General features: G+C 40.8%; 1 protein-coding gene across 1 annotated transcript; it reads left to right on the top strand.

The window, feature by feature from the left end:
- Nucleotides 1-30: 30 nt before the first annotated feature.
- DCTN5 (dynactin subunit 5) lies at nucleotides 31-18607 on the top strand. The gene is made up of 6 exons (XM_010961010.3): nucleotides 31-182; nucleotides 938-1006; nucleotides 6957-7075; nucleotides 9940-10051; nucleotides 14160-14262; nucleotides 17209-18607. Exons 1-6 carry the CDS (start codon nucleotides 135-137, stop codon nucleotides 17304-17306), a joined length of 549 nt encoding a protein of 182 aa, XP_010959312.1. The 5' UTR covers nucleotides 31-134; the 3' UTR covers nucleotides 17307-18607.
- Nucleotides 18608-18745: the final 138 nt, after the last annotated feature.

The raw sequence follows: 18745 nt of genomic DNA, 5'->3' as shown, positions 1-18745 counted from the left end.
CCGAGCTATAGATGAGACCGCGGGCCGCCCTGAGCGGAAGTGGTGGCGCAGCCGGAAGTAGCCTTAGTCCGGGGTAGACAGACCGGCGGGCTGACTTTGACAGGAGCCGGAGCTGTGCAGAGGAATTGCTGGCCATGGAGTTGGGCGAGCTGCTTTACAACAAATCCGAGTACATCGAGACGGTGCGCGTGTCCAAACATCTGCCCTCCCCTTCCCAAGCCCTCGTCCCCTGAGGCCGCCGTCCCCATCCTGTCCCTGCCCCACCCCGAGTCCCTTTGGCATTTAGTCCGAGATTACCCAGGGAAAGTTCGTGTATGTTCTAGCTTTGTTATTTATTCCTTGCATGGCCAGTTTAGGCTTTGTTATTTGTTTCTGATTTCCTCATAGAGATAAAATGCTTTCCAGAAAGCAGGACAAGTTTCAGCCATCCTGATATTTATTATCGACTCCAGGCTTCAGGCCTTTTAAAAGCTTTTTTTTTTTTTAACCTAACGTGGTAATTTATTACTATGTACTAAATAAAGACTGTTAAGTTCTTTGCAGTCAATACATGATGCGTGTAAATTGCTTGAAACAGGGTTAGTGCTCAGTCAGCATTACTATGATTGTTTTTTCATTGAATTCTCTCAACTCAGTGATATTGGTAGAAACATTATCGTGATTTTAGGGCTGTAAAACCGAAGTATAGAAATGAGACTTGAATGCGTGTCTCTGCTGCCGCTAAGCTATAGACCTTCCACATTCAAATTCTGGATCTGTTGCTTGAATCCCTAGTTTCCTAATCCATCTTTGCTTTTTTGATATCTTGGACTCATTCCATTGCAGACTATATCCCATATCAGGTCCTTTTCTCTGCAATATGAGCTTTCTTGGTGGAAACCTGTAGCCCAGAACCCACTCAGTTTGTTCACCTCCGTTTTCTGCTGCTTCCTTTCAGGCATCTGGGAACAAAGTTAGTCGCCAGTCTGTGTTGTGTGGAAGTCAGAACATCGTTCTCAATGGCAAGGTAAGCAACAGAGCCAGCTCCAGGATAGATATTTTTGCTTTCTTTCCACTAATTGTCACATTAGCATGGCAGAGGAAATGTTACCGTCTTATTGCTGTACATTCTAAAATTCTTTTTTTTTTCATTTTCCATATTGTATTTATTGAATTCAAGAAAGATGCAATAAAAGGAGACAACAGAAAGCCTTTTTCCTTTTATTTCAGGAACATAATACAATGGCACCCAGAACTGAAATTATTGTACAGTGTTGTAGTGTGTCCTAAACTACTGGGCACAAAACATAAATAGGCAACATAGTATTTTAGTGTAGAAACTAGTGTGATACTGATATAATTAATAATTAATGATTCAGTGCTAATTGAAACTACTAAAATTAATGTGAGAATTGGGAAAGATACTAAAATATGAAACGCATTTGTGAGATGTAATGTCAAAGGCTTAGCATCTTGTAGTCTGAATAAACTGAAATTTTATATAGCAGAGAGATGAGTATAAACCTGAGAGGAATAACATTTCACAACCAGAGAAAATATCAAGATATATTTGAGCTTGACAGACTCCGAAGTCCATAGTTTTTTTTCTGCCAATAGGAACACTCAACTTTCCTTGAAATATTAAATCCCTAACTTCCAGAGGTAAAATAATCTCACTGTAGTTAAGAGATCACAGATATTTTCAGTAGAGACACAATTATTGTCTCCATTACCCCATCATACCATAAGATTTAATGGAAAAGAAATATAGTTTGATAATTACATATAATTAGCATTTATAGACACATTGTTTCTGCACAGAATTAGAAAATTCAGTGGAATTCAGAAAATTCCATTTGACTCATTAGCAAATATGTGGAGGTTTTTTGAAATCCCTCAGCTATTTTGTAGGGAAGATTTGTGTGTGTGTGTGTATTTGTGTATGGTAAAGTATTTATGAAAAAATGTGCCATTTTAACCATCTTAAAATATACACTACATTGGCATTAATTACATTCCCAGTATTGTGCAGTTATTATCCCTATTTCTATTTCCAAAATTTTTTCATTACCTGAACAGAAATTCTGTACGCATTAAGGAATAATTCCCCATTCCCTTCTTCCCCCAGACCCTGATAACCTCAATCGACTTTGTCTCTGTGAATGTGCATATTCTAGCTATGTCACTTAAGTGGAATCATATAAGACTTGCCCTTCTTTGGTCTGGCTTATTTCACTTATCATAATGCTTTCAAGGTTCATCCCTGTTGTAGCAGGTATCAGAATTTTACTCCTTTTCATGACTGAATAATACTCCATTGTATGTATGAACATTTTATTTATCCATTCATGTGTTGATGGAAACTTGGATTGTTTCCACCTTTTGGCTATTGTAAGTAATGCTGCTATGAACATTGACATACAGGTATCTATTTGAGTCTCTGTTTTCAGTTGTTTTGGGTATGTGCCTACGGGAGGGATTACTGGGTCATATGGTAATTCTGTTTTCTAGCTTTGTAAAGAATTGTCAAACTGCACAATCGTACAAATATTTTCTACCATTCTGTAGATTGTCTTTCCATTTTCTTGATAATGTTCTTTGATGCACAAGAGTTTTTAATTTTGATGAAGTCCAGTTTATCTGTTTTTTGTTTTGTTGCTCAAGTTTTTGGAGTTATATCTAAGAATCCTTGCCAAACCCAAGATCATAAAATTTTACTCCAGTGTTTTCTTCTAAGAGTTTTATGGTTTTAGCACTTGTATTTAGGTCGTTGATCCATTTTGAGTTAATTTTTGCATATGATGTGGGGTTGGGGTCCTAATTAATTCTTTTGGGTGTGGAAAATTACTTGTCCCAGCACCACTGGTTGAAGAGATTGTTCTTTTCTCATTGAGAAAATCTTCTGGACATAGATGTATGACTTACTTTCTGGACTCTCAGTTCTGTTCCATAGTTTATATGTCTGTCCTTATGCCAGTACTAAACTGTTTTGGTTACTGTAGCTCTGCAGTAAATTTTATAATTAGGAAATATGAGTCTTCCAACTGCTTCCTCTTTTTTAAGATTGTTTTGGCCATATTTGGTTTACATGGAAGACTGATATGTGATATATATGTTATGAAGCATAAAAATTAAATCAACACCATGAACCCGCCACCCAACTGAAGAACTGGAACATAATCAATGCATAATAATACTTTTCTTTCTTCTGCCTCCTTCCAAGAGGATACCACTATTCTGAATTTTTTGTCTTATAAATTCTTTATTTTTCAAAAAAAAATTTTTACCACATACATATGTATTTCTAAGTAATATATATTATTTAACTTTACTTGGTTTTCTATGACTTACTGTTTTTACACTCAATTATTGTAATAATGACAATAGGAAACATATTACACTTACAAAGTAACATCGTTCTCAACTCCGTTTCTAAGATTCATTGCGGTATATGCATTTTCACTGCTGTGTACCATTGCATTTATCCCCTCTCCTATGGGTGGATACTTATTTTGTTTCCAGCTTTTTGTTATTATAAACAGTTCATTTCTGTTTCCAGCCCTTGTCCCTTTCAGACCTTCGACATTTCTGTTTTGCCGATCCCTTATTTCAGGTGTCACCGTGCCTGCAGGTAGAGATGGGGGTCCAATGAGTAAATCAGACTGAGCGTAAATAAGGGAGACTGCTGGGGTCTGGTGAATTGGAGAATACAGGACCTGGCTAAGCTCAGGCTGATTGTCGTCACAGGGGAATACAGGCCTGTACTTCCAGAGCTTCTAATTTTCTCAAAAGAAACTGGAAATCTGGATTTTTTAAAATGTGAAGTGGCCCGCTATTAATGTCCCACTATTCAAATAATAGCATATAATTTAAATGATAAAAAAGGCTGCCTGGGCCAGAGAAAACAGGTTTCTAGGTGCAGCCCTTAGACCTCCAACTTGCTACCTCTGCCTTATCCCTCGTTGAGTTCAACGAACTCTGCTTTAGTGCTGTTTTCTTCCCTGTAAGGTCTTTGGGGCATTTCCTTTCATTTTAACACCCTGTTGCCTCTATCTTTAATCTGACGTTTCTTCAGCTCTGTTCCTGATGAGATAGAAAACCAGGGTTTGAATTCCTCTTGCTAAGTTTCTTTGACCACTTGTGATACCGTTTACGTGTTCTGTTTTTTTTGTGTGTTTGCTTCTTCAGTGGGAGTGTAATTTAGGCTGACTGAGAGACTTATGTAGATTTTCTTTATTTCTAGATTAAGATTGTTATCTGTATTTAAAACACAGTAAAACAGTAACAGCCATTACCAAATACTTAGAACTCTTGGTATTCCGTTTTCTTCCAAAAGAAAAGGAAGTCATTTTCTCTGATTGTAGGTGGAAACACAAGCTGAAAACAATGATTTAAGTAAAAGGATCTCAGATGAAAGAATTACATGCTAGGAATAGATATCTCTTTTAGTTTGAGGAAGATTGCTATTAAAAACCAAGAGAACTGTAATACTTTACAATCAGCAGCAGATGTGAAAGTTTCTTTTTACTAATAGAGGTTTTTTGTATATATATATATATGTATTTTATTGAAGTATAGTCAGTTTACAATGTTGTGTCAGTTTCTGGTGTACAGCATAGTGCTTCAGTCACACATGAACATACATATATTCATTTTCATATTCTTTTTCCCCATAAGTTACTACAAGATATTGAATATAGTTCCTTGTGCTCTACAGTATGAACTTGTTTTAATAGAGGTTTTATAGACTCAATACATGCAGGTCAGATTGGTAAACTTCCAGGTACGAGCCCATTTCTTTTTTAATACTATCTCAGAGCCTGGTGTTCAGGCTAGTGATTTACTTAATTCGCTTATATTTGAGGTGGTGCCTGACCTTCCTCCTGGGCCCAGACCTTGATTTACAACTGCCTTTTGGTCATCCCCCAGATACCTCCAACTCAGCATTTCAAAATTGAAGTCATCATCTAATCCCCAGAATTGCTCACCCCATACTAGATTCTCTTTCTCTTACCCAACATCTAAACAATGACTGAATCATATAGATTCTCTTCCTTTTTTTTTTTCTTTTTGAATATTTTATAATGGAACATTTAAAAAATCATTCTTATTGAGGTGTAATTTCCATACAATAAAATGAACCCATTTTAAGTTTGCAGTTTGACAAGTTTTAGCTGATGTGGACATTTGTGCAACTAGTACCACAGTCAAGATAGAAAATATTTCCATCACCCTAGTCTCCTCGTGCCCCTCTGCAGTCAAGCCTCCTTCTAGCTTTGCCCCAGGTAACCGCAAATGTAAAACTAATACAGGTTAGTTTTGCATTTTCTAGAATTGGAATCATGGACTCTTTCTTGGTTAGGCTTCTTTAATTTACCATAATGCTTTTAAAATTTATCCATATTGTTGGATATATTCATGGATTTGTATGTAGTTCATTACTTGTTATAGACGAGCAGTATTATTACAGAACTTCAAAGACATATAAAAGTAGAGAGAACATATAATGAGTCCGTATGTATTCACTCACCAGCGTCTACAATTAGCAATATTCTGGCTTTCTTGTTTCATCTTTATACCACCTGCCAAATCCAGACCAATTTTGGAGTGGACTGTTTTCAAGCAAATTGCAAGCAAAATATTATTTCACCCATAACTACTTCCATATATATCACTAACATTTAAAGGCTTTAGAAAATGAATAGAGTACCCTTACTATAATATATTTTTTAAAAAGCCAATCGTTGCCCAATATCATGTAATCCTCAGTCCATGTTCAGTCTTTCCAGGATCTTAAGATGTCCTTTTACAGTTGTCTTGCTCAAACTGGGACCCAAACAAGGTCAAGTACGCATTGCATCGATTGATGTGCCTAAGTCTCTTTTAATCTGTAACAGTTCTCTTTTCCCACCCTGTTTTTCTCCCCACTGTCCTGCAGAATTTTCAAATGTCTGAATTTGGCTGATTCTTTTTACACAGGGTTGTTTAATGTGGTCTCTGTCCCTCTGTCCTTCCTCTACACTGGTAGTCAGATCTAAGGGCTTGATTGATTCCTCTACTTTCTATTTATTTCTCTTTTCCTGTTGCTCAGCCATTGCCGTAGGTAAGGCCCACTACCTCTTCTTACCTTGATCCATCTGAAGGGTCACTTCCCCTCCAGCCTTACCTGCCTCCATTCAGACTCCAGACTGCTTCCAGAGTAACATTTCTAAAATGAAGATTCAATTGTATTAATCCTCTGCTTAAAGTCTTTCAAGTCACTCCTTATATCCTTGAGGGAAAAGAGTCTAAGCTTCTGTACTCAGCATACATAATTCCTCGTGATCTGGTCCCCTGCTTACTTTTCTTGCTGCAACTCCAGCCACATGCACTCCCCCTCCCCACCATCTATTCAACAGACATTTCAAGAATGCCTGCTCTTTACCAAGTATGGGGTATTAATTCCCCCAAATTTCTGGGTTGTGTTGATGATCCCCGCCTGGCAACCTCTGGGGAAGCCACACCCCGCAGTGTAGCACTTAGTCTGAGTCCAGAAATTGGGAGAGGAAGCAGAACCTCGGTGGGTCCACCTCTGGGAGCATGAAGTTGGGGATGGTCAGTAATGGCAGGAGATTAGACAAAGGAGGGGGCAGCCAGAACTCTCACTGAGCAAGCAGCCAAGGCCTGGGGGTGGTTAGAACAGCATGCATCTGAGGAGGCGCATAAACTAGCTCTCCTGCAGGTATTCTCAGTAAACGTTTGTCCAGCCAATGAGTCCTATGCATGGGATAATAAGGGCAAAGCTTGCGAGGTCCTAGGAACATCTTCAGCTGCAGTCGACATTATGAGGGCAATTCTCTTTACCTTAAAAATATCCCTCTTGACAGAACACGTAACTCAGTAGAGCATAACATAACTCTCAATGTCTTGTTTTCTACTCTTTTTTCTTACATTTTAGGCTATGTTGGTAGTTTTTAAAAATGTGCTTTGTTTTATAGACCATTGTGATGAATGACTGTATCATCCGAGGGGATCTGGCAAATGTAAGAGTTGGACGGCATTGCGTGGTGAAAAGTCGGAGTGTCATAAGGCCACCATTCAAGAAATTCAGCAAAGGGTATGTAATTTAATGACCTGTCTCAGTCTTGGGCAAGATGCTGCTGGTGGTGGTGGTATCCAGGTGTTGAGCTGTAGGGTAAGGAGCAGGTCTGTGCTGTTGTTTGGGACACCAATTAAGAATTCGCCATAATGAACACAACTCTGGTGGTTGTTGTCTTAGTCTGGTTGGCAGGTGTTTGCCAGAAACAATCCACTTAAGCTGGCAAAAGCAAAGGGGGTTCTGATTAAACAGACACAGACATAGTTGTTGGAATCGAAGGGTAGAAAAGGGGGCCAGGCTTCACAAGAGACTAGAACCTGGAACTGGACAGCTCACCAGAATCAAGACACCTGTTCTGCCTGACTACTGCTCTGTCACCAAGATTATACTGTTTTCATCTGTCCTTCTCTCTCTACTTCTGCTTCCCTCCTTTTTTTTTTTTCCAGCTGTGTCCTCCTGCTTTCCTCATGGAGCCAACCTTGCTGCCTCAGCCCTTTAATTATATCACTTCTCCATTTGACTTCCAACAGATACCAACCAGAGATTTTAGTTCCTGGTAACAAATTATTGGGAGAGGGAATCTGACTGGCACAGTTTGAGTTAAGTGCCCACCCCTGGTCTAAACGGCTTTGACCCAGAGGGCAGGGTCAAGTTAGGCTCACTGATCCCTCAGTAGGAATAAGGATTGGCCAGAAAGGACATGGACAGGGCAGGAAGACCAACCACTGTACCCAGTATTTGCCTCTCTCCCCCTTTGCCCTCCTGGTTCCTGCATGTGGCACCGTCTGCTTTTCATCCAGTAATGGCAACAAGCATTTATTGAGTGCTTTCTTTATGTCCATCACTAGGTTATAAGCTGCTCATATAAAGATGGATAAATAGGGTCTCAAAAATCTAGTGGTAGAAATGAAACAAACTAGTGAATTTAACAGAAGAGAAACAGACACACAAATGGAACAAACTAGTGGTTACCAGTGGAGAAAGGTACAAACTACCACATATAAAATAAACAAGCTACAAGGATATATTGTACAGCACAGGGAATATAGCCAATGTTTTATAATAAGTATAAATGGGGTATAACCTTTAAAAGTCATGAATCACTGTGTTACATACCTTCAACTTACATAACAGTATAAGTCAGCTATTCCTCAATTTTTTAAAAAAAACAACAATCTAGTGGTAGAAACAATTACATAAACAGATAGCTACTACAGAGTGTGATACTAAAATGTGGTAGCCACTGTATAATGGGATACTCCTGTCCTTGGGATGTGAATATGGTTAGGGAGAAACAGAGAAGAGAGCAGCTAACTCAGGCTGTAATATCTAGGTGTATCTCCTGCATTCGTAAACCTGCATTTCTCATAACCACGTTGGCTTCCAGACTATTCATTATGTATGGGAATTGGAGCAAGGAGTCATTGTAAATCACATGAAATTCATAGGGAAACATTCGCTTGTTAGCTCAGAAGGTTATTTGGGGGAAAACCAAAAAAAGTTGTGGCTTTCATGGTTTCGTGCAGTGACTGATGCTGTGCTAGAGTTGTTGACTCCACCTCCTGATAAAGGCATTACTGGGCTGGAAGTGGGCCAGGAATAGGACTGAGAATGAACAAGGGGCTTATTGGTGAAGGGAGGGATGTGTAAGTAGGAATAGTCCATATGAGACACATAGAAATACGAAAGTGTAAATAATAACACATGAATAGAAGGTGAATGGCAAATCCTCCCCTGCATATCCCAAAACCAGAACCAGATAACAGTATAAAGTTTGGAAGTTTTAATTTAAAGTTAAAGAGTTGACAGTAGTGCTGTAGATTATGATAAGATCAGGGAATCCATTGGCACACAAGAGGTCCAGACTAAAAATGCAAGTGAATTAAGAAAGATTTAAATAAATTATAGGTCCATGGAGGACAGGCATCATCTCTGACAAAATAGGACACAGGACTGAAAAGAGCTGCTTTATATTAGTTCCAGTCCAAATATTCTACATCCCAGAGTACTGAAATTACTTGTAAGTGTGATCACAGACCAATGTCAATGACGTTTGAGGACTCCTGGAAAGTGGGAACCATATCAAAATTCTGGAGAAAGCCTACTAACTCCTCAGGTGTTGGCTTAAATGTCACTTTTTTTTTTTTTTTGATAGTGGGGAAGGTGGAGGTAATTAGCTCTATCTATTTATTTATTTTAGAGGAGGTACTGGGGATTGAACCCAGTACCTTTCTGCCCTTAAATGTCACTTTGATTAAGCTTTTACCAAACCTCCAATCTGAGTAAAATCTCTGTGTTGTGTACTCTCATGACGTGGCATTTTTCCTCGGTAGCACTGATCACAGTTGTAACTAATTAGTTATATAATTGTTTATTTACTCTCTTTTTTTCTCTTGGTTGTAAGCTCCTCGAGGGTGGGATTGTGTTCCTTTTGCTGCCCGTTGTATTCCCCAACTCCTATCATAGAGCCTGGCATATAGTAGACACTCAATAAAAGTGTCACCATATAAAATTCCAGCATGTTGGGAATTATATCGCATGAACCTTGTGTCAGTGCCTTGAGCATTATAGAGCAGATTAATGAAAATGTGATCCGTGAGCATTTTCAAAGGAGGCAGGAGTGAGCAAAACATTCATTCATTTTTATTTGGTGCTAGCTTTTTTAGCTCTGAAGGTCTTGCCCTTGCTGTTTTGCAGTTTCCTTGCACGTTTGCTTGATCTAATATTTCTAATTTCTATCTTCAACTATAGAATTCATCTGGCCTGAGGATTCTCTCCTGGCTAGGAACAGTCTCAAGACAAGAAGATGAAGTTGAGATTATGATCTTTAATTCCAAAGTACATCACCTTGACTTCTCTTTGTTCCTCTTTTTCTTTTATAGCGTTGCATTCTTTCCTTTACATATCGGGGACCATGTCTTTATTGAGGAAGATTGTGTGGTCAACGCAGCTCAGATTGGCTCTTATGTTCACGTTGGCAAGAACTGTGTGATTGTGAGTATGGTGTCGTGGCTGGCTGTCATTCACCCTCTGCCTCCTGTCCCTCACATCAGTGGGCCTCTGCTTCTGTCACCCAGCAGGGTAGAAGTTGTTTCTAGTCTACTGGTCTACCAGAATTATTATTGGATTGGGAATTTTCCCTCGACATTAATAATCACAGCTAACCCTTTTGGAACCTCTTCCATATGATGTTAAACTCTTTCCTTTGATTATTTCATTTAATCCTCATAACCATCCAGGGGCAGTAGGTACCGTTATTATCCTTATTTGCAGGTGAGAAGATCGAAGACTTTCAATATTAGGGGATTTGACGAGGCTAGTAAGTGGTAGAGCTGGGATTTGAACCCTAGTGGTATGACTAGCCATGCTGCTATGTGGCCTACCTATTGCCTCACATCAAGGATCTTACAGTCTAGTGGGGGTGAGGGGGTCTTGAAGGAGGAGTTGAAATTGGCTCATTGACAAGAGGGGAATGGGTGTTTTAGGAAAGAGATTGGCACGTGTAAGGGTCAGAGTCACCGAAGGGCATGACGTTGAGGGAACTGCACATAGTTCAGGGTGAGGGGCGTGCCACGTGCAAGTGGGCCCCTCGCTCAGCAGAACCTGTAGCGCCCTGGTCCCCAGAAGCCTTGGCATCACTTTGTTTAACCCAGCCAAGGCTTTCCAAGGCCGAATTTCTTGGTATTTCATAGATGAGGAGGTTGATTTCAGTTAGGATTTCTGAGACCATCCTGGAAGGGAATGTTAATGATCAGAGCCAAACTGCCTAAATTTTCAGGGAAAATGTTTCTTACATTTAAATTTCTACCTCAGATTCTGGGAAAAGCCAAGACCCTTTTCATGTTTTTAAATGGCTGCTCCCATTAACACAGAATCAGCTCTCTGCTCTGGATAAAACTCAGCCTCTAAAGTATCAAAACTTACAGAAACCGTGCAGTCATGTTTCAGGAGCCGTGAGGGCACAGAGAAGGTGTGCAGTGCAATGGAGAACCCCATTGCTGAGAAAAACATTCCAGTCTGATTTGTTACTCAGAATTAAGGGAAGTCGTTGTTTTGCCAAATATTGTCCTCCAGGGGAGTTCTGCAGTATGTATTAGAGACAGAAAGACTTTGGTTTGGCCTGATGTTGAGGGAACGGGGAAGACAGTGAAATTCATCCTCTCCCCTCACTCAGACTGTGTGTCTAAAGCTGGCTTTCCAAGCCACAGCTGGCTTTGTCTGATACTTTCCTTGGTAATGTGAAGACATCACCATAGCAGCCTAATCCTTTAGCCCTGTCCTTTAGCCCCAGAGCCAGATGTCTGCAAGGTTAAAATCCAGATGCTCTTCCCAGTGCTTAGGAGATTCTGGTCCTATTGTTAGGTGCTCTCTTGTTGTGTCACTTTTCAATCCATCAATTCCTGATACTGTCATTGTTCAGTATTGGCGGTACTTAATCACTGAGCCTTTACGAATTATCAGGTAATCTCAGGAAAAGGATCCTTTGAGAATTCTATAATCTCAGAGCTAGCAGGAACTCTTTTAGAGTCCAGCTGTCCCCATGACACTCAGCTTGTTCTTACAACATCTCACATGGTAGTCTCACTCCTGTTTGGATGTGTGAAGATGTGGCTGTTAGTCAGAATTGCCCAGATGCCTGCAGGAAAAGCCTAATAGGCAGTATTAATAAGCACTTGTTACCTGAGAACACTCCTGCAGGCTTGGTTTTAAATCCTGTTTCCCAGGATGTAAGTAACTTGCTAAATCACTTGCATAAAGAGATAGGAGGAGCTGTAATACTAGCAACGTGCAGTTCTTGACTCCTTCTTGGAAAGTTCTCCAGGAAAGAATAAAGAAGTAGTTTCAGCTTTTTACCACATCAGCTATTGCCAACCCATTCATGCCTAAGAAGTACCTGTGTTTTTAATTTTACTGCTATGTAATTGATCAGTTTACCCAGAATTCTCTGAAACCCAGTTTGCCACACTTCTCTGGGCACAGTGGGCAGCATGGCCAACTTGTAGACAAAGCAGGTGCCTACGTGCTGTGTGGTGGCTGGTGGTACACAGGTACACTTTCCACTGTTCTTTTCTGGGCCTTTTGTCTGCAGATCCCTGTCTGTGACTGTATCATGCCTTATGCGGCACATTGTTTCCTTTTACTCAGTGCCCCAGGTGCTCAGTGTGAGTTATAAGGAGCTTAGGCATCATAGGACATCTTTGACTTAATTTGGGAGTTGCCAGGCAAGCTGGCCAGCTGCCTGATTTTTGATATTGCCAATAACAGATAATCCATGGAAGAAAACTTTCCAAGGAGAAATGAAGAGCTACAGACATAACTTGCTTCTGACCTAGAGTGGTTGCCCAACTTGGCTCTTATCCACCCAGCTGGAGACAGCTTAGTTAGCCACTGAACAAATTCAGACCCCAGAGGTATAAGGTTTTTAAAAAATTCATTTGGCACAGACATAGAAAACAAACTTGTGGTTACTAGGGGAGAAGGGATAAATTGGGAGTCTGGGATTTACAGATACTAACTATTATATATAAACTAGATAAACAACAGAGACCTACTGTATAGCACAGGGAACTATATTCAATATCTTGCAGTAACCTATAATGAAAAAATATATATATGTGTGTGTGTTTGTGTATGTGTAACTGAATCACTATGCCTTACACCAGAGACTTAACACAACATTGTAAATCAACTATACTTCAGTTAAAAAAATTTCATTTGGCAATCTACCTGGAAGTTCCTGGAAAGATATAAGATTTGAGTGCGTAGAATTTGAACACAACCAAATCAAAGTATTTTTCATCTTCTTTGGTAAAATCTAAGATCTAGGCAGGTTTGCATTATTCTAGTATTTGTTAAGAGTTTCACATCCTCAGCCAGGTGTGTTTTATCAGGTTATCTGACCAGAACACAAGTGAACTTCCAGACCTTGGTGATGTAAATGCAAACAATAAAGACCAAAACTTTCCTTTACTCGGCAAATTGTCTGAAGCACAACTTAAAACTGTATACAGAAGCCTCTCCTCTCCCTTAAGCCATGAAACAGATGAATCTCTCAGACCTTATCTCTTGCCCCCAAAATGCCATGGGTGATGGCAGAGTTGAAAAGTGATGACAGTGGAGTCAAGTATAACATTCAGCCTAAACCTAATAATTACCACTTACCTGTGAGAGAACAAATGAACTAATAACTTCATATCCAAATGAATTTGCCGAGACTTTTCCAGTCGGAATTGATAAAAGAACAAACAGACCTTAAACTGGTAGGTGCAAAACGAATGTATTGGCTAATACATACCAAGAGTACAGAAGTAGATCCTTATTTCATATACAGACGGCTCCAGTTCAGTTGATGTCGTGAAAATTAGTCTCCTTCCGTTTTTTGTTTTCCTCTGGGAGGCTCTCAGGCAGGCCTTTTCCTCATGGAAACCAATGGCTGGTCGAGGCTCTGTCCTGTCCTTTAGAAACCCCATTGGAAAGAGCCTCTTTTCCCAGTAGTCCCAGCAAAAGCCCCAAGGTTGAGATTCATCAGACAGATTTGGGTCATATGCCGACTCCCTAGACCAGTGGCTGTGGCCAGGCTTGGGGTTTAGAGTTTGGGATGGGAGGTGAAGCACATGGACTGAGATGGGGATGGGGCAATACCCAAGGAAAATACAGGTTCTGTTACCAGAAGAAAGGAGAGCAAATGTTGGACAAGCAAAACAACAGATGTCCACTAAATTTAAAGAAAACAAGAAAATTAAACAGAATTCTTGAAGACCAAATTTCATATAGTCTGAAATGCCTAAGAAAACCTGAACTGTCCCTAGCATACAGCCCCCACCCCATATTTACACACACACACACACACACACACACACACACTCTCTCTCTCTCTCTCTCTCTCTCTCTCTCTCTCTCTCTCTCTCACTCTCACATCCTTACCTCCGGCTTGTCAGGTACCACCTGGAGTAAGGAATTGTGGCCAAGCCTCTTGTAACTGTCCAGGACTATTACGTGATGTCATGAATGGAGAAAATACAAGTATATTCCACACAGCAGACTAGACAGCTTTTACTCTCACTTCCTGGCCAATTTCCTATTAACAGGATTTTAATTTCAGGGGCGCCGGTGTGTGTTGAAAGATTGCTGCAAAATTCTTGACAACACAGTGTTACCCCCAGAAACTGTAGTTCCACCGTTCACCGTCTTCTCAGGCTGCCCAGGTAACCTTGGGTTTCCTTTACAAAAGTAATGCATGCAGTTTCTGTCTCTAACAGTATGTTGGTCTAGCTAACCTAAAAATTCTCCTGGTACAAAGTACCTAGAAATGCTATGGAAAATATAACTAGTTTTTTTTTTTAAATATGTGCATTATTGAGTTCACAAGGAAATTATTAAGGATCAGAAGCAAAGAGGAGACTAAACCCACACTTTTAAACGTACTTTGATTCATGCTGTCTTCATGATAGAGTGGTTTAGGGTATGGTGCTCTGATAGGGGTGAGAGATAAATGGCAAAGAGATCCTCTCAAAGGGCTATCCCTCAATAAAAAGTTGATGTAGGGCAGACCTGCCACCAGCAGAGGAAAAGTACAATGAAGCATGTCTGTCTTGGCCTGGGCTCTGGTAGGAAAAGAAGTCTCTCCAGAGACTTCTATGGCCTTACCCTCATACTGGTTGGGGATTTGAACTTGTACTTCCCACCCTGTCCAGGAATGCCCTAACTGAAAAGTTACCATAAAACATGGTCTAAGACCAATGAGAGTCTGGGACACCTGAGAGAAGTAAATACATTATCTCTTGACCTCGGCCGACAGGATGCCCATAGGCAAAGGCCTTATGAGCTCAGAGTTCCAGGTTACAAACCTGTGAGGTAACAAAAGCAATCCCTGCTCATCCCAGAAAGCTTGGAAAACACCAAAAAGAAAAAGGAAGGAGAAAACCTCACTTTCTCCCACCCCCACCCTAAGACAGTCTCTTCTCTTCTGTATATTGTTTGCACAGTGGAAGTCATGTTGCACACAGAGGCACATCACAGATTCACAGATGGAAGGTGATGGGAGGAGAGAGATTTGATGATATATGACATCTACTGCTGGGTGGTTTCATTGTTTTTCCAATAAAAAAAAAATCTCATTACTCAGATCATTGAATATGAATTTCAAAGATGTACAGAATCATTCAGATTCTTTGGGGAGAAAATTGGCCATTCTGCTGTTTCATGCATGTCTGCGTTTGCAGGCAGAAGAGGAAGAGTCTTTTGTTCAGTAATTGTCTCCATATTGGGTTCCCAGTGTGAAAAAGTTTAATAGTTCTTAGCAAGTGCTCGGTCAGAGCAGTCTCGGCGATTGTTGTAAGTGGTTGTCAGACAAGCATCTGGTCTGAGGTGGGAAGTGCACTGCTGGAGAAATATCTTAATCTCTTTTAACTTACTCAGTGTCCTTAGAAGCAGCCTATGGTCTCTGAGCACTGATGGCAGATAACAGCGAGGCACTGTGTGGAGGTTCGGCCTCGGACCTTAGAGATTGTTGTATAGATGAGGGAACTGAGGCCTAGAGAGGCTGAGTTGTCCAGTGCATCGGAGCTGGTTAGTGGGAAAGTGTTGACAAGCACTTAAGACTCCTTATTTAGAGTCCAGCACTTTTTGCACTACGATACTTCCCATGTTTATTTTACGTAGTTTCACAGACAGGTGCTAACCATCTAGACACTGTTGTTGGCAATCTCCCTCTTTAATAAAGGGGCATAGGGTTGCAGGAAAACTAGCATGTTTTCACAGGGCTCCACAGCATGAAACCACGTTAAAATGAAAGGTAAACCATCCAGAGAGGATCTGGGTTAGGAATCAAAAACTCAGATGCCCACAGGAGCCAGGCAGATCATGGAAATGATTGAAGAAATAGCCTATCATAGCTGTTTAAGAATACAGGCTTAATATTATGAGAACTTCTGATGTTTCACAGGAGGCTAAAAATCTGAATTTTTATGTGATATTTCTGAATTTTTAATTGTTGACTACAAATTTTAAAAAAAGAGTAAATACTGTGCAGACTAAACATGTAAAAAAAGATTAAATACTGTGCAGACTGAACATGGGCTGCTAATTTGTAAAAGGTGCCTGTGAGGATTGTGTATCTTTTAAGACCATATTTTGTGTCCTACCTGTTACTTTCTCTCTGTATATATACAAGTCCACATGTATGTGGTTTTGTATGTATATGAGCATATAGATATATGTGTATATGTGTGTATATATTGCTGTATATAATGTGAAAATGTTTTTAACATATATGAACAGAATCACACTCTCTACTCTGTTAGGAAGCTTGCTTCCTCAACAGTATATCTTGGGCATCTTGTCAGTGTGGAGAGATTCACCTCATTCTTTTTAATGATTACATGGTTTTCATTGCATCAATGTCCCACAGTGTGACTAATCATCCGCTGATATAATGGATCAAAAGAAGTTGTACTTGGCTTTTCATTATTAGAAACTTGGCTGCATTGATGCTTTTGTACATGTATTGATGCAACTGGGCAAGATTATCTGTGGAATAAATTCTCAGAAGTTGGATTTTAAGAGTACAGGATATGAACTTTTAAAAGTTTTGCGAGATATTCCTGAATTGCTCAAGTGGAGTTTATACTTACACCTGTAGTGTATGAAAGTGCCTCTTTCCCAGAAATTCTTAAATAGGATTCCCCATCTTCTCTCTTTCTATAGGGCATTTCTGCTCTACTCTCATCCATGAGTTGTCTGTGTCTAGTTTCATTGCTATGAATAGCAGGGCAGTGTCTTTTCTCAGGAGCGCTCACCTTGGCTTGACCAGCAGGTGTCACACCAAAATCCAGGGGGTGGACAAATCCTTGTCTAGAACAACCCCTGCTGTAGTCAGAGATGCTTTAACTCTTCAGATCGTGCAGTAATACACTAACCCCTTCTACTTGGAATATATTTCTGCATTTTGGGAACAGTGTTACTTGTTGCCCACACACACACAAATTCACATCACCTTGAAGGTATGGTCAGTAGAAATATTCTGTCAGCACCAAAGATGGAAAACCTAGTATTTAGACATTCATGACTTCAGAAAGGGGGCTTCTAGGGGTTTGAGCAGAAGTCAGAGCTCCTCTGGCTCCTCGTGGTTGATCAGGTCTTTCTTTCCCCAGGACTCTTCTCAGGGGAGCTCCCAGAATGTACCCAGGAGCTGATGATTGATGTCACCAAGAGCTACTACCAGAAGTTTTTGCCCTTGACACAGGTCTAATGTCTCTGCCTCACGTCTTGAATTCACTTGTGCTCTAAGATGAACTTGGGGACAAAGTGAGCCAGTCTGCATTGACAGAGAGCTCTTGTGTCTTTGACACGTCTCACCCTCCTTTTTTTTTTTCTTTCTGTTTTTTGGTTTTTGTTTTGTTTAACCCCTTATAATTTCTCAGTCCTCCCAGGCTCTAAGCTCTTAAGACTTTAATAACAGAATGTCTGGAGGAGTTGTCTCCACATGCTGTGCTTAAACCATATCTATTAACAGTCAATTCATACCATTATCTGTGGAACACAGAATCATCTGTTCCCAACACTCCCACCCCTTGGTCCTGTGGATGGCGGCTCGGAGCAGTGCACGCTGTCCCAGCGTGGAGGCTGTGATGCACGTGTGCTGCTTATGGCCATGAGGTACCCACAGTGAGCTCCATGTGGGTCACTCTCGGCTTCCCTGCTGCTCACACGTTTGGCCATTTGCCACAATTGCTCATCATCTTGAGGGGAAAAAGAGAAAGTGTTTGCGGCCTTTCAGAGCCTAGATCCCTGTTGGCTACTAAAACTTGAGGGGAGGGTGGTTAGTATTCCTCCTCTTTGCAAAATGACCTTAAGTGTCATTTTAATCAGGGGGACTGATAAATGACTTTCTAGCATTCTATTCTAGGGCCGTCGGCTTTCACTAAAAAGCGGGCCCTCAGCATCCAGATTTTATTTTGCAGAGTCCAGGTTTGAGTCCCCCACGTGCCTAGTCTGGGCAGCCACTCCTTCCCTACCGGTATTTGGGGGCAGCAGTATATGCCTTATTTCCCTGGAGACGTAGCATTTGTGACACTTGCTCCCTGGCCTAGAACCATTCAACCCACCCTGTATTTGCGATAAACCTCACAGTTCAGACCAAAACATCTGTACTTGGGCCCAATCTCATACATATGTAGGGCCTCTTAAAACCGTTCTGTGGGCATAGAGCCCCGAGGAGTAAATGAAGTTGCCAGGGCTGTTCTTACCATCTTCTGGGTAACAGCACAGCCCTTCCTGCTGTGCTCTGGCCTCCTGGTTTGGAAGGAGGATTTAGAAGTAAAGGCCTAAGAAGGTTGGCCATGCTTAATGCTCTGGTGCTGCTGTGTGAATGGGGCAGGACAGTCCAGCCTCGAAGGTTAGGATCTAGCAGGAGCTGTCTTGACTTAATATCCGGTTGTGTGGTTTGCAAAAATAGCTGTGTGCAGTCTTCTCTGCTAGTTCAATGTCAATCTGCTTTCTGGTTTGTCATTTTTTTACGTTTGTGCATTAAAAGATCGACACATGAAACAAGTCACTTGAAGGTAATTACTCTCCACCTCCAGCGATGGCGACCTCTCTTCCATGGGCCATTCCACTGCGTGCCTGGTGTGCTCCTGCGGGCTTTATATTCACCTGCTTCCTTATGGCTCACATCAACCCTGTAAGGTG

This window comes from Camelus bactrianus, chromosome 18 (assembly GCF_048773025.1).
Source record: "Camelus bactrianus isolate YW-2024 breed Bactrian camel chromosome 18, ASM4877302v1, whole genome shotgun sequence".
NCBI lineage: Eukaryota > Metazoa > Chordata > Mammalia > Artiodactyla > Camelidae > Camelus > Camelus bactrianus.
Note: the sequence above shows the minus strand (reverse complement) of the source record. Positions and strands in the feature narration are given on the sequence as shown.